The 26,427-nt window shown below is 42.8% G+C and overlaps 1 protein-coding gene across 2 annotated transcripts; it reads right to left on the bottom strand.

Annotated features, from left to right (window-relative positions):
* Nucleotides 1-87: 87 nt before the first annotated feature.
* Nucleotides 88-19,510, bottom strand: SDS (serine dehydratase). 2 transcript variants are annotated; one of them, XM_069759777.1, is made up of 8 exons: nucleotides 19,347-19,510; nucleotides 16,420-16,578; nucleotides 16,229-16,268; nucleotides 13,051-13,190; nucleotides 10,704-10,795; nucleotides 9,755-9,982; nucleotides 5,299-5,423; nucleotides 88-1,110 (listed from the first exon to the last, which is right to left on the bottom strand). In XM_069759777.1, exons 2-8 carry the CDS (start codon nucleotides 16,570-16,572, stop codon nucleotides 920-922), a joined length of 969 nt encoding a protein of 322 aa, XP_069615878.1. In that variant the 5' UTR covers nucleotides 16,573-16,578; nucleotides 19,347-19,510; the 3' UTR covers nucleotides 88-919. The 2 variants fall into 2 exon arrangements, with proteins under 2 accessions (XP_069615878.1, XP_069615883.1); XM_069759782.1 differs by lacking the exon at nucleotides 19,347-19,510 and adding an exon at nucleotides 18,609-18,623 and having other exon boundaries at nucleotides 794-1,110.
* Between the last annotated feature and the right edge of the window lie 6,917 nt (nucleotides 19,511-26,427).

Here is a 26,427-nt window from a genome sequence, read left to right on the forward strand (position 1 = left end):
CATATGCTGTCACTTCTATGGTTTTTTTTCCCCCACTTGTTTGGCAATTTAAAAAAAAAAAAAAAAAACCCACAGTAGATTGTTTTAATATATATCAAGTAGTTTAATGCCACAGTAGTAAAACATAAAAAATTACATTAAAAAGGCTTTAGACAAGAGGTAGTGGTAACATTGAGTTGTTAACTAATCCTTTGTTAGCCCTTTCATACCAGCTCCCTACAATCCACATTATACACTAACAAAACTTGATGTGACTCTGATCTGACAAAGTAATCCATCTCTGGATGCCAGAGGATAAGGTCAGATGAGGAGTACTGACTAGTGATGAGTGACCGTTCTCGGATAACTTGTTATCGGAACATCTTGAGTGTGCTCGTATATCGTGTTTGAGTCCCAGCAGCTGCAAATCAAGCAGCCACAGGGACCTGAACATAATGAGTACAGCCAAGATACTCGGATAACAGCTGACTGTGCTTGGATAAGATGTTATCAGAGCAGGTTCGCTCATCACTAGTACTGACAAGTCTTGTGTATGCACCATATGATTATCTTATGTCACCGACAAGTCTGAGGACAACCAGTAGAGGAATGTAAACTTGTCGGATTCACACATCCAGATGCACGGACTGTCCTCAGAGTAACCAGATCAGAATTTGACAGTTCTATTTTATGCATCTTGGGCTGAGTTCAGGTTGGAGACCCTCAGCCATTCTGTGACACAGACTTGTGAATTCGGCCTAAATTATACAAAACTCCTATATTGAGCATACAGATGGTGAACCTGAATTGTTTGGAAACCACATTTGCTCCTGTTTAATCTGCTTGGTAACGTTAGAGCTGATGGAATTCCCAGGAAACTGGTACCATGACTTGGCCCGCATATCTGGATGGTAAGTTCTTCCAATGCAGCAATGACTAACTAGATGCCCAACTGATCCTTGAGTCGGAAGAGCTGGGCGAGGGTGATGTTGTTCCCACCACATACGATGACTACCACAGATAACAGATCGTGGCTCAACTTTCCCTCCTTCTGCAGCTTCCCAATCACATCACTGTAAACCGCAGCAAGAGCTGCGCCACACGCTGGCTCAACAAGCATCTTCTCATCATCTAGAGGGAGACAGAACAAGCAAGTCAGCAATATACAGGTACACTCGAGCTCAAATTATTAGAGCATCACGTCACCCTTGACTAGTAGTCGCAATCCCACAAGGAGTAAAACTGTTAAGGTACCGTCACATTTAGCGACGCTCCAGCGATATAGACAACGATCCGACCTAAACTAGATCGCTGGAGCGTCGCTGTAGAGATGTCAAACACCGCAACTCCAGAACGATGCAGGAGCGATCCAGTGACATACTTATCGTTCTCGCTGGTTGTTAGCGCCGTGAAAAAACATTGCAGGCATCGTTGCTTTTGCTGTCAAACATGACGAATCATGCCGACCAAATAAAGTTCTGGACTTTCAGCTACGACCAGCGGGATCCAGATCGCTGCTGCGTGTCAAACACAACGAGATCGCTATCCAGGACGCTGCAACATCACGGATCGTTGTAAAGTTGCTCAGTGTGAAGGTACCTTTAGTGTAATAAATAAGACCCCTGAAGAGCAGCTTTAGCTTAAGGCCCCTTCACATTAAGCGACGCTGCAGCGATACCGACAACGATCCGGATCGCTGCAGCGTCGCTGTTTGGTCGCTGGAGAGCTGTCACACAGACCGCTCTCCAGCGACCAACGATCCCGAGGTCCCCGGTAACCAGGGTAAACATCGGGTAACTAAGCGCAGGGCCGCGCTTAGTAACCCGATGTTTACCCTGGTTACCATGCTAAAAGTAAAAAAAACAAACACTACATACTTACCTACAGCCGTCTGTCCTCCAGCACTGTGCTCTGCTTCTCTGCTCTCCTCCTGTACTGTCTGGGAGCCGGAAAGCAGAGCGGTGACGTCACCGCTCTGCTTTCCGGCTCACAGACAGTACAGGAGGAGAGCAGAGCACAGCGCTGGAGGACAGACGGCTGTAGGTAAGTATGTAGTGTTTGTTTTTTTTTACTTTTAGCATGGTAACCAGGGTAAACATCGGGTTACTAAGCGCGGCCCTGCGCTTAGTTACCCGATGTTTACCCTGGTTACCAGTGAAGACATCGCTGGATCTGTGTCACACACGCCGATCCAGCGATGTCAGCAGGAGATCCAGCGACGAAATAAAGTTCTGGACTTTATTCAGCGACCAACGATCTCCCAGCAGGGGCCTGATCGTTGGTCGCTGTCAAACATAACGATTTCATTAACGATATCGTTGCTACGTCACAAATAGCAACGATATCGTTAACGATATCGTTATGTGTGAAGGTACCTTTACTCTGGGTATAAATACACTGTGTTCCAAATTATTATGCAAATTGGATTTAAGTGTCCTGAAGATTTAATTGTTTTGTTTTTCAAATAAACTCATGGATGGTATTGTGTCTCGAGGCTCAATGGATCGCTGAAATCAATCTTAAACACGTGATAATTAGTTTTCCAGGTGATTCTAATTAAAGGAAAACTACTTAAATTATGTTCCACATTATTAAGCAGACCACAGGTTTCAAGTAATATGGGAACTAAAAAGGATCTCTCTGCTGCTGAAAAGCATTAAATAGTGCAATGCCTTGGACAAGGTATGAAAACATTAGATATTCCACGAAAACTTAAGAGTGGTCATCATACTGTGAAGAAATTTGTGATTGAAACAGAGCACAGACAGAGTTCATGCAGATAAAGGCATAACGAGGAAGGTTTCTACCAGACAAATTCATTGGATTAAGAGAACAGCTGCCAAAATACCATTACAGAGCAGCAAACTGTTATTTGAAGCTGCTGGTGCCTCTGGAGTCCCTCAAACCTCAAGGTGTAGGATCCTTCAAAGGCTTGCTGTGGTGCATAAACCTAATATTCAGCCACCCTTAAACTGTTCAGAAGCAGAAAATGTTTAAAGTGGGCCCAGACATGCATGAACACTAATTTCCAAATAGTCTTGTTTACTGATGAGTGTCAAGCAACCCTGGATGGTACAGATGGAGTAGTGGATGGTTCATCATCTTTCCCCCACCTGATCTATCTATTATGGTAAATGGCATCACGCTCTCACCCGCACCTGAAATCCGCTGCCTCGGGGTAACTCTCCATTCTGCCCTGTCCTTCAATTCTCACGTCCAAGCTCTTGCCACCTCCTGTCGCCTCAAACTCAAAAATATTGCTAGAATCCGTTCCTTCCTCAGCCCACAATCTACTAAAACTCTTGTGCACGCTCTCATCATCTCCCACCTCGATTACTGCAACACCCTCCTCTGTGGCCTCCCAGCTAACTCTTGCACCACTCCAGTCTGTCCTCAACTCTGCTGCCCGGCTAGTCCACCTCTCCCCTCGCTACTCCCCTGCTTCTCCCCTCTGCAAATCCCTCCACTGGCTCACAATTCCCCTACAAATCCAGTTCAAACTACTAACACTGATCTACAAAGCCATTCACAACCTGTCCCCTCCCTATATCTCTGAACTAATCTCCCACTATCTTCCCTCACGTAATCTTCGATCCTCCCAAGACCTCCTACTCTCCTCCACACTTATTCGTTCCTCACACAACCGCCTGCAAAATTTCTCCCGAATATCCCCCATCCTCTGGAATTCCATGCCTCAACACGTCCGATTATCCACCACTCTCGGATCCTTCAGACGGAACCTGAAAACCCATCTCTTCAGGAAAGCCTACAGCCTACAATAACCAAGCCGCCACCAGAGCCGCCGCCTCACCCCTACCTTCTGTCTCTTCCCCACTATCCCATAGAATGTAAGTCCGCAAGGACAGGGTCCTCTCCCCCTGTAATAATAATAATGGTTGGTGGATGGCCACCATGTCCCAACAAGGCTGCGACGTCAGCAAGGAGGTGAAGGAGTCACATTTTGGGCCAGAATCCCGGGGAAACAGCTGGTAGGACGCTTTAAGTTTCCTGACGGTGTGAAAATGACCTCTGCAAAGTATTTAGAGTTTCTGACTGACAACTTTCTTCTTCCATGGTCTAAAAAGCAGAAACGTGCCTTCAGGAGCAAAATCATCCTCATGCTGACAATGCCCCATCTTATGCTGCAAAGAACACCTCTGAGTCATTGGCTGCCATGGGCATAAAAGGAGATAAATTCATGGCGTGGCCACCATCTTCCCCTGACCTCAACCGTACAGAGAACCTTTGGAGTATCATCAAAAGATCTATGAGGGTGGGAGGACGTTCACATCAAAAAAGCAGCTCTGGAGGCAAAGAAATACAAGCAGAAACTCTCCAAAAATTCACAAGTTCAATGGATGCAGGAATTGTGAAGGTGACCGCAAAAAGGGTTCCTATGTTACATGTAACTTGGCCTGTTAGGAGGTTTTGGAGTTAAATAGCTGTTTTGTTCAGTGAATGTGACCTCCTAATGCTGCAAATTCCACAAATGAGCATTTTCACTTCTGTATAACATATCAAATGTATAGAAATTCTACGGTGCCTAATAATTTCGAACAGTGCATTTTGAGTTTTTATTTATTTTGGAGATAATACTGTTATCATTGGGAAGTTTCTTCAATAAAATTCCATGTATACTCTGGGTGATGACTTTTATTAGACTGACTGTCATTTGCACCGACCATTTAGGAAAATCTGAGAAAAACATAATTTGCATAATAATTTGGAACTCAGTGTAGTTGGTAGTTTATAATATCACTTGATCCTATTTTTAGTATAATACTTAAAGGAAACCAGTCAGCAGGAATATACATGTCTAACTAAAGGTATGGGCAGAATGGCGCGGTCAAGCGGATTTAATACTTAGTGTAAGTCTGTAGCCTTTTTTTTTTTATTAAAATGATCAAGATTCGGATTCCTCAGCGCATCAGGGTCAATGACCAGGAGAGGTGTCATTCTGCACATGCACCACGTCTGACGCCATTTATATGAAGACCGCCATCAGCTGAATCGGCGAGAACACCGCACACAGCTAGGATGGCACCAGCCCGAAATTTAAATGGCCAAGATGATCAATGCAACAGGGGCAGTGAAGAGGTCCATGGCTGAGCGAAGAGCCTACCTACAGTCCCACCACAAAGCACTGAGGAAAGCGAAATTTACCATTTAACGAAAACTGGGGTGAAGAGTTTCACACTAAAGGTATGATGGTGCCATTCTGCCCATACCTTTAGTTTAACATGGATGATCCTGATGACAGGTTTCCTTAATTTTACACTTTCTAATACTATGTTTTACATGACATCCAGAATCACTTACCAAGAAACCTTTCGATGGCAATCACAGCGTCTTGGTCAGTGATGACCTCTGAGAATACAGGATGTTCCTGAGCCACTTTCAGGGTTTGTGCTCCCACAGTTCTAGCTCCCAACGTCTTTGCCACGCTGTTTGGGGGGAGGAAAAATAAGACATTTGTACATTTTCCTAACCTGTGCTGTTCGCTAAGAGATATATGGTATGTTTACTGTAAAGTGACAAGCTGACACTTCCATTAAGTCAAGACATGCAGATCTAAGCCTGCAGCCTTCTTTCATTTACTAAACTAGACGTAGACTCACATGCAGTAGTAACATTCGTTTCCATACCCTTCAGTTTGCAGGGGGGGTTGAAAACAAAATTGGCATTAAACGAAAAGTAATTTGGTATAATTGTCATTTTATGTTTTTCATAAATGAATACTATAAGTGATAACAAGAAACTTTGTAATAACTTAGCCCGGTTTCACACGTCAGTGGCTCTGGTACGTGAGGTACAGGCATGTACTACGGAGGACAGAGAATGAACTTCATTCCAATATTGCAGCCAGCATGCAGCCAGCGGGTAAGGAAAGGGTGAATCAAACACCCGAAAACCCCGCCCCTATGGCTGAAAATTGTTCCCTCCAAATTCAGGTGACAGAGTCCCTTTAACCTTGCGGGACTCAATTTACACCTTTGGCCTAGGACCGCTCATAGAATCTCACGGCTTGCAGTATAACCTTTATGCTGATGACACATAGATCTACCTCTCTGGACCAGATATCACCTCCCTACCAACCTAAATGTCTGTCCGCTATTTCATTCTCCGCTAGATTTCTAATACTTAACATGGACAAAACAGAATTCATTACCCCTCCCCCCCCCATATCTCACTCAACCCCCTCAGACCAATCCAGTAAAGTAAATGGCTGTTCACTCTCCCCAGTCCCACAAGCTCGCAGCCTCGGGGTAATCCTTGACTCTGATCTCTCCTTCAAACCACATATCCAAGCCCTTTCCAATTCAACTAAAAAATATTTCCCAGATCTGTACATTCCTCATCCTAGAATCTGCAAACACTAATGCATGCCCACATCTCACACCTTGACTACTGCAACCTCCTTTGTGGCCTCCCCTCTAACACCCCTCCAATCTATACTAAACTCTGCTCCCCGACTAATCCATCTGTCCCCCCGCTATTCCTCAGCCTCTCCTCTCATTCAATCCCTTCACTGGATCCTTATTACCCAGAGACTCCAGTTCAAAACCCTAACCGTGACATACAAAGCCATCCACAACCTGTCTCCTCCATACATCTGTGACCTTGTCTCCCGGTACTTACATGCAAGCAACCTCCGATCCTCACAAGATCTCCTGCTCTACTCCCCTCTTATCTCCTCTTCCCTCTTCCCACAATCACATACAAGCTTTCTCCCGCACATCTCCCCTACTTTGGAACTCTGCCCAGCTCTGCCCTTGCCTATTTTATCCTCGCCCATCCCTTGTAGATTGTGAGCCATCGTGGGCAGGGTCCTCTCTCCTCCTGTACCAGTCATGACTTGTATTGTTTAAGATGACTGTACTTGATTATGTACACCTCTTTTCAAATGTAAAGCGCCATGGAATATATTGCGCTATAATAATAATCGCTCAACTCTAGTGATGATTCTTATATATTTATATGCATACACCTAAATAAAATGGGAATGGTTATTAATTATTCTAGCACCATTTATACCATGGCGCTTTACATGTGAGGAGGGGTATGCATAATAAAAAAACAAGTACAATAATCTTAAACAATACAAGTCACGACTGGTACAGTAGGAGAGATGACCCTGCCCGCTAGGGCTCACAATCTACAATGGTTGATATCAACTTCATGTTTGGGCACATTAGTATATGGGAGGGGGAAAACTTTTTAAGATGGGTGGTGACTAGTGATGAGCAAATATACTCGTTACTCGAGATTTCTCGAGCATGCTTGGGGGTCCTCCGAGTATTTTTTTAGTGCTCTGAGTTTTAGTTTTTCTTGCCGCAGCTGAATGATTTACATCTGTTAGCCAGCTTAAAGGGAACCTGTCACCTGAATTTGGCGGGACTGGTTTTGGGTCATATGGGCGGAGTTTTCGGGTGTTTGATTCACCCTTTCCTTACCTGCTGGCTGCAATATTGGATTGAAGTTCATTCTCTGTCCTCCATAGTACACGCCTGCACAAGGCAAGATTGCTTTGCGCAGGCGTGTACTATGGAGGACAGAGAATGAAGTTCAATCCAATATTGCAGCCAGCATGCAGCCAGCGGGTAAGGAAAGGGTGAATCAAACACCCGAAAACTCCGCCCATATGACCCAAATCCAGTCCCGCCAAATTCAGGTGACAGAGTCCCTTTAAGAACATGTGGGGATTCCATAGCAACCAGGCAACCCCCACATGTACTTATGCTGGCTAACAGATGTAAATTATTCAGCTGCTAAAAACTAAAACTCCGAGCACTAAATAATACTCTGAGGACCCCCGAGCATGCTCGAGAAATCGAGTAACTAATATATTTGCTCCTCACTAGTGGTGACCATGGCGGCAATTTTGAAGTCGGTCATTTTGGATCCAACTTTATTTTTTCCAATGGGAAGAGGGTCATGTGACACATCAAACTTATTGAAAATTTCACAAGAAAAACAATGGTGAGATTGGTTTTAATGTAACTTTCATGAGTTATTTACAATTTTATGACCACTTATAAAATGTGTTCAAAGTGCTGCCCATTGTGTTGGATTCTCAATACAACCCTCATGTAGGAATGCTCGGACCTGACTCCCAAGATGGTGCACCACCACATTATGGATGTCAGGTCCGACCGTCTGAGCATTCCTACATGAACAGTTTCTTGGAAAGTGGATTGGTCATCGTGGGCCAGTTGAATGGCCACCAAAGTCTCCCGATCTGACCCCTTAGACTTTTATCTTTGTGACCATCTGAAGGCAATAGTCTATGCTGTGAAGATATGAGATCTGCAGCATCTGAAACAATGGATACTGGAAGCATGTGCTAGCATTTCTTCTGTGGTGTTGCTATCAGTCTGTCAAGAGTGGGAGAAGAGGGTTGCATTGACAACCCAACACAATGGGCAGCACTTTGAACACATTTTATAAGTGGTCAAACTTGTAAATAACTCTTGAAAGAATAAAGGTACATTAAAACCAAGCACACCATTGTTTTTCTTGTGAAATTGTCAATAAGTTTGATGCGTCACATGACCCTCTTCCCATTGGAAAAAAAGTTGGATCCAAAATGGCCACCATGGTCACCACCCATCTTGAAAAGTTTCCCCCCTCCCATATACTAATGTGCCACAAACAGGAAGTTGATATCACCAACCATTCTCATTTTATTTAGGTGTATACATATAAAAAGCCCACCCTGTAGTATTGACTATTTTTCACACAATTCTTAAAGGGAGCACACCCACTTCATTGATTTTCTGCAAAGACAGGTTTTTTGTCTGCCTTTTTTTTTTTTTTTTTAAGGCTTAGCACACAAAAAAAAAACAAAGTGCAAAAATTGCACCAAAATATCTGGCGTATTTACTATAACTTGAGGGGACTGGAGTACATGTTCAACAAGTTTAATGTTTAAAAAAAAAAATTATAATAATAATAATATAGAAACCCTAAACTCTGATAGTGGCAAATTAAAAAAAAACAAGCAAAAAGGACATCAAAAGAGGCACAAATTGAAAGATTTAATATGACGCAAAAAGAAAAAGATATCCCAAGTGCTATAATGAATTTGGGCCATTGAGTTTTTAAATGCGGTATCTATGTCTTTATCAAGTTAACAAAATAATTTTTGTCACTTGATAAAGATGCCAGTACGGAGTTGAAACACGTTGTGAATAAAAAAAAATTATTCTATTTTCTGAAGAATTGATTTACTCCAGCAGCACAGCCCAGCGGTCATCCAACTGGATCAAATATTTCCTGGAGGATTCATTCACCAGCCACAAGACTGCTTTCATTCATGCCAACATAGGAGTTGTGCCTGTCACAACTCCACCAGGTGAGCATAACTCTCCTACTCACCCTCCATAGGGTATCGACCTATTGTGCGCCCTGTTTGACACTTTTAAATTTGTTAATCTGTTAAGCATTTGGTCTTCTTGGCAAGTGTGGCATGGAATTGGGGAGAGAAAGAGAAATTGTATTGAGTGTGCAATCTAAAAAGCAGCCATGTTTCACTAGTACTGTCCGGTAACCCTACTAAGATCAAGCAAGTTGGCATTTTCTAAACTTGACCCATGGAGACCAGGTTGCCTTAAAGAGTGTGTGGGTCTCAGATTCTCACCTAGCACGTTCATCTAACTAGAAAAAAAACCAAAAAACTTCTGATTTAGTGTTGGTAGGATTTGGGATGTCCCAGGAAGGGGGCACATAAGTTCTGGCGGCTGCACGCAGTCTCGCTCTTTAGACATTTATTTACCTGGTAATTTCAGGAAGAGTCACGAGCTTTCCTTCCTCTAATGCAGCATTAAGACTGTGAGCACCTCTCGTTTCCATTGCAATGATGGGAATGTCACTCCATCCCACTTCCCGTAGGCCTTGGACTACTCCACAGAGCATACCACCACCACCTACTGAGAGGACAATTGCTCCTGGTTTTGAAGGAAGACTTTCCTTCATTTCTTTTGCCAGTGATGTGTGGCCTTCCCTAAAAAAAAAAAAAAAAAAGTTTTGCAAACAATCAATATTCGATAATAAACTTAAAGAAGCCATCCCATTAGGTTTTTTTTGTACTTAGTATAATCGGTTAGTGTTGAAATACTTATCTACTACCGTCTTCTCTGGGATCCAATGCAGTTCTGCTCCTCTTCTCATTGACATCACACACACTTCCTATTCTCAGGCTCTATGCGTGAGCTGGAGGTCTTTTACAACGTAAGCTTATGGTGCCTCGTTCTGATGCTCCATAGGATCACATTATAAAAGGCACTTTTGGGTCACGAAGAGCGCAGTGTGATCCAGACCAGGGGTGTCAAACTGCATTCCTCGAGGGCCTCAGACCATGCGTGTTTTCAAGATTTCCTTTGCATTACACAAGGTGCTGGAATCATTCTGTGCAATACAAGGAAATCCTGAAAACATGACCTGTTTGCGGCCCTTGAGGAATGCAGTTTGACACCCCTGATCCAGACAGTATCAGAGTGGTGGCATCACGGACAAGAACGGTGCTGGACACCAGAGAGAGCAGTGGCAGGTTAGTATATTAATACACACCCTTCACGGGAAGACTTCTTTAACCCAGCCACTTATAACAATAGTGCCATTTCCTGTAAGTCAGTCTGACATGTGACACACCATGAAGATGTAGACAATGCTTTGTGAAAACTATGACGATATATTAATAAATTGTAATTTGTAGACTATCATACCATATTAAAGGATCGTCAAATGGAGGGATGTACACCCATCCAGGGTTATTCTTCACCAACTCTTTAGCATGCTCAATAGTATCATCAAGCATCTGTAAGGAAGAACAGGCATTGTTAAAAATAAATAAATAAATAATATATATATATATATATATATATATATATATATATATATATATACACTTAATTGTCTTTGTACTTGCTATCATTTTAACAAACTTCTCATGTTCTCATGTCATTGTAACATATCAAGTTTTGATTGTTGGGGCAGATGCCAAGACCCCCACTGATCACTAAAACTAATGGGTGTGAACACTCAGCTAAACACTGCCCCTCTGTCTGTTTCCGGCTCTCATTGGAGAGTGGATCTTGGAGTACGGAGTCATACAAAGGTTAATGTTGGTGTGATAAAAAGGAATTATTAAACATGAACATTCCATAATGCTAAATATTGCATTTTGAAGTAGTGGAAAATGTAGGTATTCTGTGCTGTTGGTTTCATACACCCAATAAGAGTCCAATATATGGTATACCAGTGAGGCTATATTCTTGACACGTTGTGAAGTTGACAAACTTCAGAAGAACCACAAAAAAGTTGTGGTTCTCCTAAAGAAATTTGGACTCTTATTGTGTATATAAAAAAAAACCCCCACCAATGCAGAATACTCAAATTTTCCACCATTTCAATACCATGCTGGATCTACCAACCCGTGGAGCTGCAGCAGGTAGAATATCTCTTTTCTAAAGCCTTATTGGTGTTGTTGCACAACCCTATAATGTGAGCAGGTACTACTTTTCCTTATACATTGGTATACTGGATAAAACCCTATTGCACTTATCATCCATGCGAAACCAAAGGAACAGGCAGATTGGCACTGTCATCCTGATTTAATACCTACCTTTGGTGTAAAAGTCTGCATCCTGATTTTCGTTAAATCATCAATATAGATTTTGGTTTCCTTTATGCTTCATGTTGGGACTTGTGTGTAGGGTATTCAGTTCAGAGGGCTCAACCAAGGTGCCTCAACTGGATTCATAATCATGCATTCATTTAAGTTTTGGGCTGGGGCAGTCTTAGCTGATCTTCATGAAAATGGTGCCGCCGGCATACGCACAGATTGCCTTCAGCCAGTCTTCAGGAAAATGGCACCGGAGGTGGGGCACGCATAGAATGAGATCTCTGTTCACCTAAAGCTAAGGGTACCATCACACAGTGGCATTTTGATCGCTACGACGGCACGATCCGTGACGCTCCAGCATCGTAACAATATCGCTCCAGCGTCGTAGACTGCTGTCACACTTTGCAATGTACGACGCTGGAGCGATAATTTCATGACGTATGTGCGATGTAGAAGCCGTTGGTTACTATGCGCACATCGTATACAATATCGTGCACACCTTTGTTACACCATGCGATCATGCCACCACAGCGGGACACTAGACGACGAAAGAAAGTTTCAAACGATCTGCTACGACGTACGATTCTCAGCGGGGTCCCTGATCGCAGGAGCGTGTCAGACACAGCGAGATCGCTGGAACGTCACGGATATATCACTGGAACGTCACAAATCGTGCCGTCGTAGCGATCAAAATGCCACTGTGTGACGGTACCCTTAGACAGTACCAGCACAAAATGTAAATTAATGCCTGCATAGGTGCCGTGGCTGAGCCCTCTGAGCTGAAGACCCTAACCACAGTTCCACCCACAAGTCCCACCCTGATACTCCGGGGGAAACTGAAATCTATCATTATGATTTAATGAAAACTAGGCTGCAGATTTTAACACTAAAGGTATCTATTAAATCAGGATTTCATCGGCATTCCTTAAGTTTCACATGGATGATCCTGATGACCGGTTCTCTTTAATTTGTCCCCACTGCCTATTCAGAAATATTGCATTTTGTATTCTGATTTTTTTTACTTTATTTGTATGGCATGTTGAATTACAGAATTACAGTCTTGATCGTTATGAATTTGCAATATCTTGTCTCTGGTTGATGCGATCTGGCTCAGAAATATATATATATATCTGTTTGGAATATATATATATATATATATATATATACATACTTTTTCATTGTTTAATAAATGTTCTGGATCTATAAAAGTAAAAAAGAGTGCCTGGGGCAACTGACCATCAAACTATTCTGTTTGGAATATATATATATATATATATATATATATATATATATATATATATATATATATATATATATATATATATATATCCAAACAGAATAGTTTGATGGTCAGTTGCCCCAGGCACTCTTTTTTACTTTTATAGATCCAGAACATTTATTAAACAATGAAAAGGTATAATGTTCCAGGTGAGAAAGATTGAACTTACCTCTCCCACTACACAGACTGTAGCACCTTCGTCTTTGACTCTCTGGATGGTGAAGCTTGGAGTGGTAACTGGGACCAGAATAGTTGCAGGGATGGACAGCATGCGGGCACTATAGGCGGCTGCCAGGCCAGCATTACCTCCTAAATATACAAAAAAATTAGATATCACACGAAACCACATGACTATCCATGAGCCCTGTGTTTGCGTTTCTATATCGTGTCAAGAACTTCCAATTTGATATACATGGTGTAGAAAACAGATTCTATTCATGATTTCCAAATTATAGAGGGTATCTTTGTGCAATATATTTTCTTTCCCATTTAATGTTTTTCAAAATTAGTAAACTAAAGTACTGATTTTCTAGAGAAGAACTTGGCAAACGGTGCACCACATTTGGCCCTCTGGCTGTCCCAGTGCAGCCCATGGACAGACACAGCCGAAGGGCTAAGGCCGGTTTCACACGTCCAGATAATTCCGGTACCGGAAAAAAAATCAGTACCGGAATTATCCGTGTCCGTGTGCCCCTACGTTTCTGTGGCACATCAGTGTGGCACACGTGTGCCGCCCGTGTGCCCACTGGGTACCACACGCACCGTGCTGGGTACCACACGTACCAGCATCTGGTGCTGAAGCCGCGATTCATATCTTCCCTGCAGCAGCGTTTGCTGCAGAGAAGATATGAATAATAGTTTTTAAAATAAAGATCTATGTGCCCAACGCCCTCCCACCCCCTGTGCGTTCCCCCCCCCCCCCCCCGCTGTTCTGAAAATACTCACCAAGCTCCCTCGTTGGCTGTTGCTGCTTCCTGTTCTGGCCGCATCTTCTCCTGTATGCGGTCACGTGGGGCCGCCGATTACAGTAATGAATATGCGGCTCCACCCCTATGGGAGGTGGAGCCGCATATTCATTACTGTAAATGAGCGGCCCCACGTGACCGCATACAGGAGAAGATGTGGCCAGAACCGGAAGCAGCGCCGGCGAGGGAGCGAGCCGGGTAAGTATTTTAAGAACAGCGGGGGGGGGGGGAAAGACACAGGGGGTGGGAGGACGGTGGGCACATAGATCTTTATTTTAAACACTATTATTCATATCTTCTCTGCAGCAAACGCTGCTGCAGGGAAGATTTGAATCGCGGCTTCAGCACCAGTGGGGGGGGGACAGCGCTTACTGTAGCGTTGTCTCCTGCACGGCACACGGACTGCACACGGACAACGTCCGTGTGCGGTACGTGTTTTACACGGACCCATTGACTTTAATGGGTCTGTGTAATCCGTGCGCTCCCACAAACACTGACATGTCTCCGTGTTTGGCACACGGAGACACGGTCCGCAAAAAATCAATGACATCTGCACAGATGCATTGATTTTTATGTGTCTACGTGTGTCAGTGTCTCCGGTACGTGAGGAAACTGTCACCTCACGTACCGGAGACACTGACGTGTGAAACCGGCCTAACACAGTGGCCCATGGGCAGCATGATGCCCTTTCTGGCCGCAGATAGCAGCGAATACATTGGCTCATTCCACCAATAAGCGTGTGCGACAGACAGCTGACTCAATGACGTCACTTCATCTTGTCAGCTGTGCATCGGTAACAGGAGGAGTCTAGGTGTTTTTTTTTCTCTTTATATTTGTATGGTATGTATGTAGGGGGCTGTGTCTGGGCTTGGGGGGGGGGGGATGTCGGCATACTTAATTTTCCTTAATATTAAGTGATACTGTTTCACACATTAATATAAAATAATTGCAAGAGGAATCATATGCAATGGTTGCTGTGTCCCCAGGAGGCGCAGGGAGCACATATTAAACCCGCTGGAGTACATTGTAATCACAGCCACAGCTGGAGTTGCAATACAAAATAAAAGAGAGTGGATTTGGTCAAGCTGTTTGACCAAGTCAGATGGAAGAAAACCTAACATGGGCTTTTAGTTTTGGAGAGATCTGTAGTATGGTGGTGAGGCGTTCTCTCCCTCCACTCTGGGTTTTGCGAGTGGCCCATGTCCACGATTCACATTGAAACTTTGAGTTGAGGTTAGGGTCGGTTAGTGTTTTGTTTCAAAGCTTCGAAGCAGGAGGATCTATGCAAGACAGGTCTGTGTGAGACTGAACTCAGGCCAGAGAAGGCAAAGCTACTGATGCACCCCTGAGGGATACAGTGGTACGGTCGTCCACGGAGATAGGCGGATGCAGACTTTCCGGCTTAGAACCGGAGGATAAAGGTTCTGGATTTATTTTGGGAGTTTGAAAATAAAGGCTTATGTTGGACTAACCTGGGTCACTGCCTCTTTACTGCACTGTGTGAACACCGCTGCATTACATACAGTATGTTATTACTTTTGAGCAGAATTAATTTCAGCTTATTGCTTCGGCCCTCCACCACAGTCACAGTCTCTCATGCGGCCCCTTAAGAAAATTAATTGCCCACCCCTGATCTACGGGCATTTTATATGGTAGAATTGATCGAAGTCTTAGAGCTGATACCCCACTAATTGTTAGAATGAAGGATAATCACTATACAGTTTGTGGGCATCACTTGAGTTAAACTCTATGATTTGGACGAGCATGCTATGTAGATTTTGAAACAAAGAAATAAAAATCTTGTTACTTTGGCATGCTCAAAAAAAAAAAATGTTCGAGTCCCCGTTGGTGCATCTTTCACATGCAGGGATAGTCTTAGACATGAGACATGCAGGCGTGGGGACTTGAACATATTTTACGAGCATGCCGAAGATACTCGATTAGCACACAAGCATGCTCAGATAACACCTTATCCCAGCATGTGTGCTTATCACTAATAACCATTAGCTAACTCTTAAACGGTCGTAGGCATGAGCCCTAAATCAGACGAGCGCCATCTGTGGGTATGGTAGCTCTTTGCACATGTGCCATTTTTTTCTGAAGTGGTGAGGTGGAAGAGGGAAAATAAATCGCATCAAGTACAATCTAGCTCTGAGAATCAAATGACTCTTGCCCATTCAAGTCTATGGGTCTGTGAGAAAAAAAAAATAATTACCGCTCCACCCCAGAGAAAAATGAATCAGCGTAATCAGACCATTTTTCTAGGATGGAGCGAAAATGGTCATATGAAACAAGCCTTAAAATGATACGAAAATGCTCTGTATGAAGTATAGCAGGTGATCTAAACAGTCATCATCACACTGTAGTAAAAAAGATACGTACCTGAAGAACAGACAAAGTGCTTACAGCCTCGTTCTGCCCACTGTAATATAAGAGCATGTCGAAAAGGTAAAAATTTACATAATTGATAATCAGGATTCTAGTCATCACCATTTACAGCTAAATTATTTGCATTTTGTCCTTTTTCTACTGGACATTAAAAACAAAATACCCAGACTTTATTGTTTTCTTACAGTTTTACAAAGATGTCCAATCCCACGGATTTTGAAGGACCCCGTTGGTTGTGCATTGTCAAGTTTTAGATACACTTTGGTGCCGCATAGTTTGGACATCGGCACGCTGTCCCTTAATGGAGTGTTCAGATGCAGGCTGCTAATTTCTGGCATGTTGATCTGTAGGGCGATTAGAAAATCTAAATGTTTACATTTTATGTCTATTACAGTCATCATAGTAACACATTTTCTTTACATTTGCCATAAAAACAAAGCCCATAAATTTCACCTATTTTATCATGACAAAGGCATAAAAGTTTTCACTGTTTGGAACCTTTAGGCTATGTGCACACGTGCGGATTTTGCAGCGGATCCGCAGCATTCCGCAGCTGTGGATCTGCAGCAGTTTCCCATGAGTTTAGAGTACAATGTAAACCTATGGGAAACAAAAAACGCTGTGCACATGCTGCGGAAAAAAACACGTGGAAACGCAGCGTTTTATCTTCCGCAGCATGTCACTTCTTTGTGCGGAATCCGCAGCGTTTTTGCATCTGCTCCAATAGAAAACTGTAGATGTAAATCCGCAGCAGAATCCGTAATAGAAAACGCGATAAATCTGCAGTGGACCATTCTACGTGTGCACATACCCTTATACATCAACGAAAAATTTAAAAAAATGATATATATAAAACATTTTTCTCTCAATTACGTACATATTCCTCACTTATAAGTGGCATTAATAACAGTTAATATGTGGCATATAATTTCCCGGTTTGATGCATTATAATGTGACTTCACTACACAGCTGTGGTTTGTGCTTCCTACCACAAGTGAAGCCAATCTCGCCATGTCACATAGTCTACAGCATTATGCCACACTGAAATCCCAGAGAGATTTACGGCCTCGTTAGTGGACACTGCCACCCTGGTAATGAATCCCAGGGGAAACATTTTACACATGGGACCAGAAAATTCTAGTAATTCCCCCTTCTTCATTGTATTCAAAGTTTCCTAGGAACCAGGGGCCTTGATAGAAAGGAGTTCCCATGATGCACTTGTGCTAACAGCAAGAATCATCATCAGTATGCAAAGATCTTCATCCTCGAAACTTCTCACAGGCAGTCAAGTAAGTGCAAGTTACAGGTTTTTGTAAGGAAAAAAAAATATTTAGGGTACTGTTCATTAATTACGGTATGTATGAACCGGAATCATTTGGAGAGATTCGTTCAGTGCATATTCCAAAATTCTGCTAAGAATGTATTTATTGTAGACATTCGATGTAAGAAGTTGTACATGCATGGGGGGTTGTGTCACATTTTATAATGTCACATGTGCCCATTGCCTGGCCACCTTTAGGGATATATATATCACACACACTGTATGCGTGGTAGGTGTGTATGTTTATACTTTATGTGGATAGTCCATGTGTCCGTATATTTGGTATATGCCTGTAATTTGTGTGTAGGTGCATCTGCCCTTGATAAATATTCTTATCAGTGTGACTGACTGCTTTATGTTGTAGTTTGTGCACATGCTGTGTGTTTTTGCTTGTCCTGCTCTTCTGTGATGTGTGGATTTCTCATCTGATGTGTTCAGCGTATATACGAGTTATGTGATGTTTATATGTGCACTTTACCTGGGGGGGGGGGGAGAGAGAGAGAGATTCCCATTGACTTTGCATTGGGTTTCGGTCGAAACCCGACTCGATCAATACACCAGGTGAAAATGAGCAACTCTGATTTTATTAATTCCTTTCTCCCCTAGCGCAAATCAATGGCCACGAAAAGAAAAAGAAAACTTAAGACACCTCTAAGAAACAGAGGGGTCCATACACAATGCATGTGTATAGCAAGAGGAATCGACATTCTGCGGTCTGGAAAGACGCTCCACATGTCCGTCTCAGTGGACGCATAGTGGACATGGGATGTCTTAAAATGCCATCCACTATGCTGAAACATCTGGCCGCTGCGGTATTTGGTCAGTATTTTACATCAGTATTTGTAAGCCAAAACCAGGAGTGGAACAAATAGAGGAAAAGTATAATAGAAACATCTGCACCACTTCTGTAGTTATCACCCACTCCTGGTTTTGGCTTACAAATACTGATGTAAAATACTGACCAAATACTGAACGTGTGACGGCAGCCTCACAATACAATGTGGCGAATGTCTTCACCTAGGAATCCTGACAGTCTAGCGGGAGACTTTGTACCTCTTTATCTGTCTTTTTCAGCTGCCTTATGGCCACAGAACACATTGAACTTGAATGTGCAGCGAGACAAAGCCTTCATAAAACAAAATGGTGCAAAATTTATAATGAACCCCAAAATACAACAAATTAAAAAATTAAAGTCCCAAAATGCAGCAAACCCCTATCCATAAAATTAGAGATAAAATTCTCATCCCAATAGGCCATACTATAGGCCCCACTGATAACTAGAACAGTGTCTGAGCCCCTCTTTCATCCTCGCCGAATGACTGCAATGAGTAGGAGCGTAGAGTAGTGGTCACACATGTATCCAGCCTCTTTCATTGACTTTAGTGTTGAGTAAACAAGCCATGGCACTTCCGTCACATGCACACATGAACTGATAAATCCCCCCAAATATTTTACCTACAGATCTATAGCTATTATATGCATGCAAAGTGCAAAGAAAAAAAAAAGATTCTAAAGAGTATGTATGTATGTATATACATATATTAGTAATTAAAAATAAAAATAAAAACAGTTTTCTACATTTGATTTGAAGGGTCTCCGCATGTCAAAGATGAATAGATGATCCACCTAAGGGGAGTGTAATAATGCTAAAAATTATGCATATATCAGTTCTCCCTTTTAACTATTTCAAATCAATAATTTAGCTTATTAAGGAGCATTTGATCAGGGCATTGTACAAACTGGGAAGTAGAAAGGAAAATGGAATCATTACTATAGGGGCATCAGGCTCACCTACTGCTGGATGATGGGCGCTGTAGTTGGAGAAGGATTTGCTGGCAGCTCCTGAAGGATGCTTCCCTCTGATAAACTTATAGGACCAGGACCATTCCCTGGCACCAATCAGAACCCAGTTACAAACACACCCCCAGCACACCCCCACTCTACTATCTGCATGCACAGCTGTCAGGAGATGTTAGTTAGACAATACCAAAAGGGTCCAGTAGTGGGAGGTAACAAGCAGCTAAAGGAAATGCAGGCTATTTTAAGTCACTTCTACCAAAAGGAGTGCAAAGACCCATTTGCAGGTTGACCCCCCCCACCCCCCCTCTTCTTTGGTTGCACTACTGTTTCATCATGGACCAGCTCAAGCTGGTCAGACTGGTTTCTAAAGATCACAGTAAACCTGAAGAGGGGGAGAAAAACAAAAAAAAAAACTGCTGGGGGCTATGTGAAAGGTTTAAGGTCCATGTAAAAAACATTCCTGTTCCTCTACATAGAATAGATGCAGCAGATAAACACTTAGGAATGCTGTGCCTGGAGAGACAGGAAAAAGAAGATAAAATACCATGTTCTAAAAACAAGTTCTCAGAATGAGCTCATGCTGCAAAAACATGTTTGTGTTCTTACTGTACGCTGCTATTATTACACCACTGCACGCGGAAGAAAGGGAATGGAAAAATGGAGTACACTGGTGCACACTTGCCACTTTGAAAAAAAAAAAAATTGTTTTTAATAAAAAAAAAAAAGCTTTATTATTTCACATGAAAAGTACCAGGGAATAAGTGACGCTATAATAATTAATAAATAGTATTTATTATTGCGTTACGGTTCCCTTGTTCAAAAATGTAGATAAATACTCAACCTTCAGGATTAGGCGGCGCTCACATTGGGGTTATAAATTGTATATTGAGGACAGAATAATGGAATTCATGATGGGACAAATTTGTTATATTATGGACACCCATCAGCGCTGGCTACAATGGGTGGAAAAAAAATTTAAAAAAAACCCTCAATGCTTCTTACTGGATCAGATCCTAAGTTAGGTGCAATAAATCAAGCACAGGATCGAGTGCAGAAAAATATATTAAAGTGTAAATTCCTTTATTATGAGATTTTATGAAGATATCCATGAAGTCAGGTATTTAGCTAAATAGTCATGGCGGTATTTGAAATAAAAAACGTCATCTGTTACTCACCCTGCCCAGGTCCAACGCTTTGTCTTCCCCACTGCTCTGATGATTGGCAAAGCCATTGAACTGAGTGATTGTGTGCAGGCTACAGCACTGCAACCAATCACTGGAGCAATAATCATTCTAATAGTTCATATAACGATCACAAATCTTGAAATTTCTAGATAATTTGGTGATGGTATACTTACCAGATACTCAGATCCCTGATCTTTTCTCCTTCAACAAGAGCTTCCTGGTCTATCCTCTTGGTAACTCTCCAAGTTTAGTATAGTATATTACTTTTGGGCAATGCTTGGATCCTTTATGCTTCTGGTGAAAGGAGTTTTCTTTTGTCCTCCTGCTTGGGAGACATCCAGTCTCATCTTCATTACAAAGAAACTCTTGATGGCCAGGTGGGATTCTTATCCACCATCCCCCTCAAGTACTAGGAAAAGGAAGAAAGATAATACCACTTCATTATCAACTAGTTGTTGGAACTGTGACACTTTGACCCCCCCCTCAGTTATATGGTTTACATTGTTAGGCTATGTTCACATGTTGCGTTTTTTGCTGCAGTTTTTCCATAAGGTTAAACTTGCCTTAAAAAAAGCAGGTTTTGCTCAGTTTTTTTGTTGCATTTTTTGCTGCGTTTTTGTCCGGGTACATTTGTCTCTTGTGTATGCTGATAAAGTTTAGTGCATAAAAAAATTGATTCTACTTCATCAGATCTTGGCAGCAAAACCTGATACCTGCGTTTTTTTCAGCGGTTTTTGCACTACCCATTTCTTTCAGTGGGTGAAAAACGCTGTGAGCAGGGGCTTCTTTGTGGCACAGCAACTTGGTAGACCCAGGTCCTTCTGCAGGCGGTGACGAATTGTCCTAGTTGCGATGTTCTGGAGGAGCATAGGGTACTTGTTTTTTAGTTCAACGGCAGTTATAGAAGGATGTGACATCACTTCACGCTTCAGAAGCTTATCAGTCCTTGGTGAAGTCTTCTTAAGTGCGCCAGAGCCCGACTTCCTCTGCGGTACCATCCCAGGAGGCAATGATGCCGCCGACCGCTTCAGTTGATAAATTGCTTCTCTTGACACTCCCAGATCTCTAACTACAGCAATCACCGAATCCCCCTTCTCGAGCAGAGTCAAGGCACGGGATTTCTCTTCCATTTTAAGCTTCTTTTGACCCATTGTGAGAGATAATAAAAAACTGAGGGAGATAATAAAAGACTGCCTAATGGCAAAACTGGCTGGGCTGCACATAACAACCAATCAAGAGTGCAGCTTTCGCTTAACCAGAGAAGTGAAAACTGAGCGTTGATTGGTTGATATTTGCAACAAAGCCAGCTTTAATATTAGACAGTTTTTTATTATCTCCCCCATTGTGTACACTTTTAAAAAGTGAAATTATGATGTGGATTAACATGTAAAGTTTTTTTTTGCTGCGCAAGTGTAAAGATTTTTTTTGCCGGCACTGTAGCTTAAAAGCCGGTAATTCAATTGCCGGCTTTTGCTTTCTCCTTCCTAAACCTGACATGATATGAGACATAGTTTACATACAGTAAACCATGTCATATCCCTTTTTTTTTGCATATTCCACACTACTAATGTTAGTAGTGTGTATGTGTAAAATTTGGGCTCTGTAGCTATTGAATTAAAGGGTTAAATCGCGGAAAAAATTGGCGTGGGCTCCCGCGCAATTTTCTCCGCCAGAGTGATAAAGCCAGTGACTGAGGGCAGATATTAATAGCCTGGAGAGGCTCCATGGTTATTGGCCCCCCCGGCTAAAAACATCTGCCCCCAGCCACCCCAGAAATGGCACACCTGGAAGATGCACCTATTCTGGCACTTGGCCACTCTCTTCCCATTCCCATGTAGCTGTGGGATATGGGGTAATGAAGGGTTAATGTCACCTTGCTATTGTAAGGTGACATTAACCCCTTCATGACCCAGCCTATTTTGACCTTAAAGACCTGGCCGTTTTTTGCAATTCTGACCAGTGTCCCTTTGTGAGGTAATAACTCAGGAACGCTTCAATGGATCCTAGCGGTTCCCAAATTGTTTTTTTCGTGACATATTGGGCTTCATGTTAGTGGTAAATTTAGGTCAATAAATTCTGTGTTTATTTGTGATAAAAATGGAAATTTGGCAAAAATTTTGAAAATTTCGCAATTTTCACATTTTGAATTTTTATTCTGTTAAACCAGAGAGTTTTGTGACACAAAATAGTTAATAAATAACATTTCCCACACGTCTACTTTACATCAGCACAATTTTGGAAACAAAATTTTTTTTTGCTAGGAAGTTATAAGGGTTAAAATTTGACCAGCGATTTCTCATTTTTACAACGAAATTTACAAAACCATTTTTTTTAGGGACCACCTCACATTTGAAGTCAGTTTGAGGGGTCTATATGGCTGAAAATACCCAAAAGTGACACCATTCTAAAAACTGCACCCCTCAAGGTGCACAAAACCACATTCAAGAAGTTTATTAACCCTTCAGGTGCTTCACAGCAGCAGAAGCAACATGGAAGGAAAAAATGAACATTTAACTTTTTAGTCACAAAAATGATCTTTCAGCAACAATTTTTTTATTTTCCCAATGGTAAAAGGAGAAACTGAACCATGAAAGTTGTTGTCCAATTTGTCCTGAGTACGCTGATACCTCATATGTTGGGGTAAACCACTGTTTGGGCGCACGACAGGGCTTGGAAGGGAAGGAGCGCCATTTGACTTTTTGAATGAAAAATTGGCTGCACTCTTTAGCGGACACCATGTCACATTTGGAGAGCCCCTGTGTGCCTAAACATTGGAGCTCCCCCACAAGTGACCCCATTTTGGAAACTGGACCCCCCAAGGAACTTATCTAGATGCCTAGTGAGCACTTTAAACCCTCAGGTGCTTCACAAATTGATCCGTAAAAATGAAAAAGTACTTTTTTTTCACAAAAAATTTATTTTCGCCTCAATTTTTTCATTTTCACATGGGCAATAGGATAAAATGGATCATAAAATTTGTTGGGCAATTTCTCCCGAGTACGCCGATACCTCATATGTGGGGGTAACCACTGTTTGGGCACATGGCAGGGCTCGGAAGGGAAGGCGCGCCTTTTGACTTTTTGAATGGAAAATTAGCTCCATTTGTTAGCGGACACCATGTCGCGTTTGGAGAGCCCCTGTGTGCCTATGCATTGGAGCTCCCCCACAAGTGACCCCATTTTGGAAACTAGACCCCCCAAGGAACTAATCTAGATGTGTGGTGAGCACTTTAAACCCCCAGGTGCTTCTCAGAAGTTTATAACGCAGAGCCATGAAAATAAAAAAATAATTTTTCTTTCCTCAAAAATGATTTTTTAGCCTGGAATTTCCTATTTTACCAACGGTAATAGGAGAAATTGGACCATAAATGTTGTTGTCCAGTTTGTCCTGAGTACGCAGATACCCCATATGTGGGGGTAAACCACTGTTTGGGCGCTCGGAAGGGAAGGCACGCCATTTGGCTTTTTAAATGGAAAATTAGCTCCAATCATTAGCGGACACCATGTCGCGTTTGGAGAGCCCCTGTGTGCCTAAACATTGGAGATCCCCCACAAATGACCCCATTTTGGAAACTAGACCCCCAAAGGAACTAATCTAGATGTGTGGTGAGCACTTTGAACCCTCAAGTGCTTCACAGAAGTTTATAACGCAGAGCCATGAAAATTTTAATAAAATTTCTTTTCTCAAAAATGATTATTTAGCCCGCAATTTTTTATTTTCCCAAGGGTAACAGGAGAAATTTGACCCCAAAAGTTGTTGTCCAGTTTCTCCTGAGTACGCTGATACCCCATATGTGGGGGTAAACCACTGTTTGGGCACATACTGGGGCTCGGAAGTGAAGTAGTGACGTTTTGAAATGCAGACTTTGATGGAATGCTCTGCGGGCGTCACGTTGCGTTTGCAGAGCCCCTGGTGTGCCTAAACAGTAGAAACCCCCCACAAGTGACCCCATTTTGTAAACTAGACCCCCAAGGAACTTATCTAGATATGTGGTGAGCACTTTCAACCCCCAAGTGCTTCACAGAAGATTATAACGCAGAGCCGTGAAAATAATAAATACGTTTTCTTTCCTCAAAAATAATTTTTAGCTCAGAATTTTTTATTTTCCCAAGGGTTACAGGAGAAATTGGACCCCAAAAGTTGTTGTCCAGTTTCTCCTGAGTACGCTGATACCCTATGTGTGGGGGTAAACCACTGTTTGGGCACACGTCGGGGCTCAGAAGGGAAGTAGTGACTTTTGAAATGCAGACTTTGATGGAATGGTCTGTGGGCGTCACGTTGCGTTTGCAGAGCCCCTGGTGTGCCTAAACAGTAGAAACCCCCCACAAGTGACCCCATTTTGTAAACTAGACCCCCAAGGAACTTATCTAGATATGTGGTGAGCACTTTGAACCCCCAAGTGCTTCACAGACGTTTACAACGCAGAGCCGTGAAAAAAAAAATCATTTTTCTTTCCTCAAAAATGATGTTTTAGCAAGCAATTTTTTATTTTCTCAAGGGTAACAGGAGAAATTGGACCCCAGTAATTGTTGCGCAGTTTGTCCTGAGTATGCTGGTACCCCATATGTAGGAGTAAACCACTGTTTGGGCACACGTCGGGGCTCGGAAGGGAGGGAGCACCATTTGACTTTTTGAATACAAGATTGGCTGGAATCAATGGTGGCGCCATGTTGCGTTTGGAGACCCCCTGATGTGCCTAAACAGTGGAAACCCCTCAATTCTAACTCCAACACTAACCCCAACACACCCCTAACCCTTATCCCAACTGTAGCCGTAACCCTAACCACAACCCTAACCCCAACACACCCCTAACCCTTACCACAACCCTAATTCCAACCCAACCCTAACCCTAAGGCTATGTGCCCACGTTGCGGATTCGTGTGAGATTTTTCAGCACCATTTTTGAAAAATCCACGGGTAAAAGGCACTGTGTGATTTCCAGTGTTTTTTGTGCGGATTTCACCTGCGGATTCCTATTGAGGAACAGATGTAAAACGCTGCGGCGCTGCGGAATCCGCACAAAGAATTGACATGCTGCGGAAAATACAACGCAGCGTTTCCGCGCGGTATTTTCCGCATCATGGGCACAGCGGATTTGGTTTTCCATATGTTTACATGGTACTGTAAACCTGATGGAACACTGCTGCGAATCCGCAGCGGCCAATCCGCTGCGGATCCGCAGCCAAGTCCGCACCGTGTGCACATGGCCTAATTCTAAAGGTATGTGCACACGCTGCGGAAACGCTGCGGATCCGCAGCAGTTTCCCATGAGTTTACATTTCAATGTAAACCTATGGGAAACCAAAATCGCTGCACACATGCTGCAGAAAAACTGCACGGAAACGCAGCGGTTTACATTCCGCAGCATGTCACTTCTTTCTGCGGATTCCGCAGCGTTTTTACAACTGCTCCAATAGAAAATTGCAGTTGTAAAACCGCAGTCAAATGCGCAGAAAAACCGCGGTAAATCCACGATAAATCCACAGCGGTTTAGCACTGCGGATTTATCAAATTCGCTGCGGAAAAATCCGCAGAGGACCAGAATACGTGTGCACATACCGTACCCTAACCCTAACCCTAGTTCTAACTCCAAACTTAGTGGGGAAAAAAAAATTCTTTATTTTATTATTGCCCCTACCTATGGGGGTGACAAAGGGGGGGGGGGGGTCTGTTATTACCTGGTGGTCAGGACAATAATGGACCTGGTGGTTAAGAGCACACGGAATCACCTGATAGTTACTGATAATAAAGGACGAGCTCTGGGACGTGGGAACTCTGCTGACCGCAATCCCTAATCCTATCAAACACACTAGAAATAGCCGTGGATTGCGCCTAACGCTCCCTATGCAACTCGGCACAGCCTAAGGAACTAGCTAGCCCTGAAGATA

This window comes from Ranitomeya imitator, chromosome 1 (genome assembly GCF_032444005.1).
Source record: "Ranitomeya imitator isolate aRanImi1 chromosome 1, aRanImi1.pri, whole genome shotgun sequence".
NCBI classification, from domain to species: domain Eukaryota; kingdom Metazoa; phylum Chordata; class Amphibia; order Anura; family Dendrobatidae; genus Ranitomeya; species Ranitomeya imitator.

What these genes read in the sequence shown, in the direction of transcription:
- SDS (XM_069759777.1), bottom strand. Translation starts at nt 16,572, where the DNA reads ATGCCAGAAATTAGCAGCCTGCATCTGAACACTCCATTAAGGGACAGC. An exon ending in GCACTTTGTCTGTTCTTCAG is followed by an intron (nt 13,191 to 16,228) that starts GTACGTATCTTT and finishes TTGTATATTTAG; the next exon opens with GAGGTAATGCTGGCCTGGCA. An exon ending in TGCCATCGAAAGGTTTCTTG is followed by an intron (nt 1,111 to 5,298) that starts GTAAGTGATTCT and finishes GTCTCCCTCTAG; the next exon opens with ATGATGAGAAGATGCTTGTT.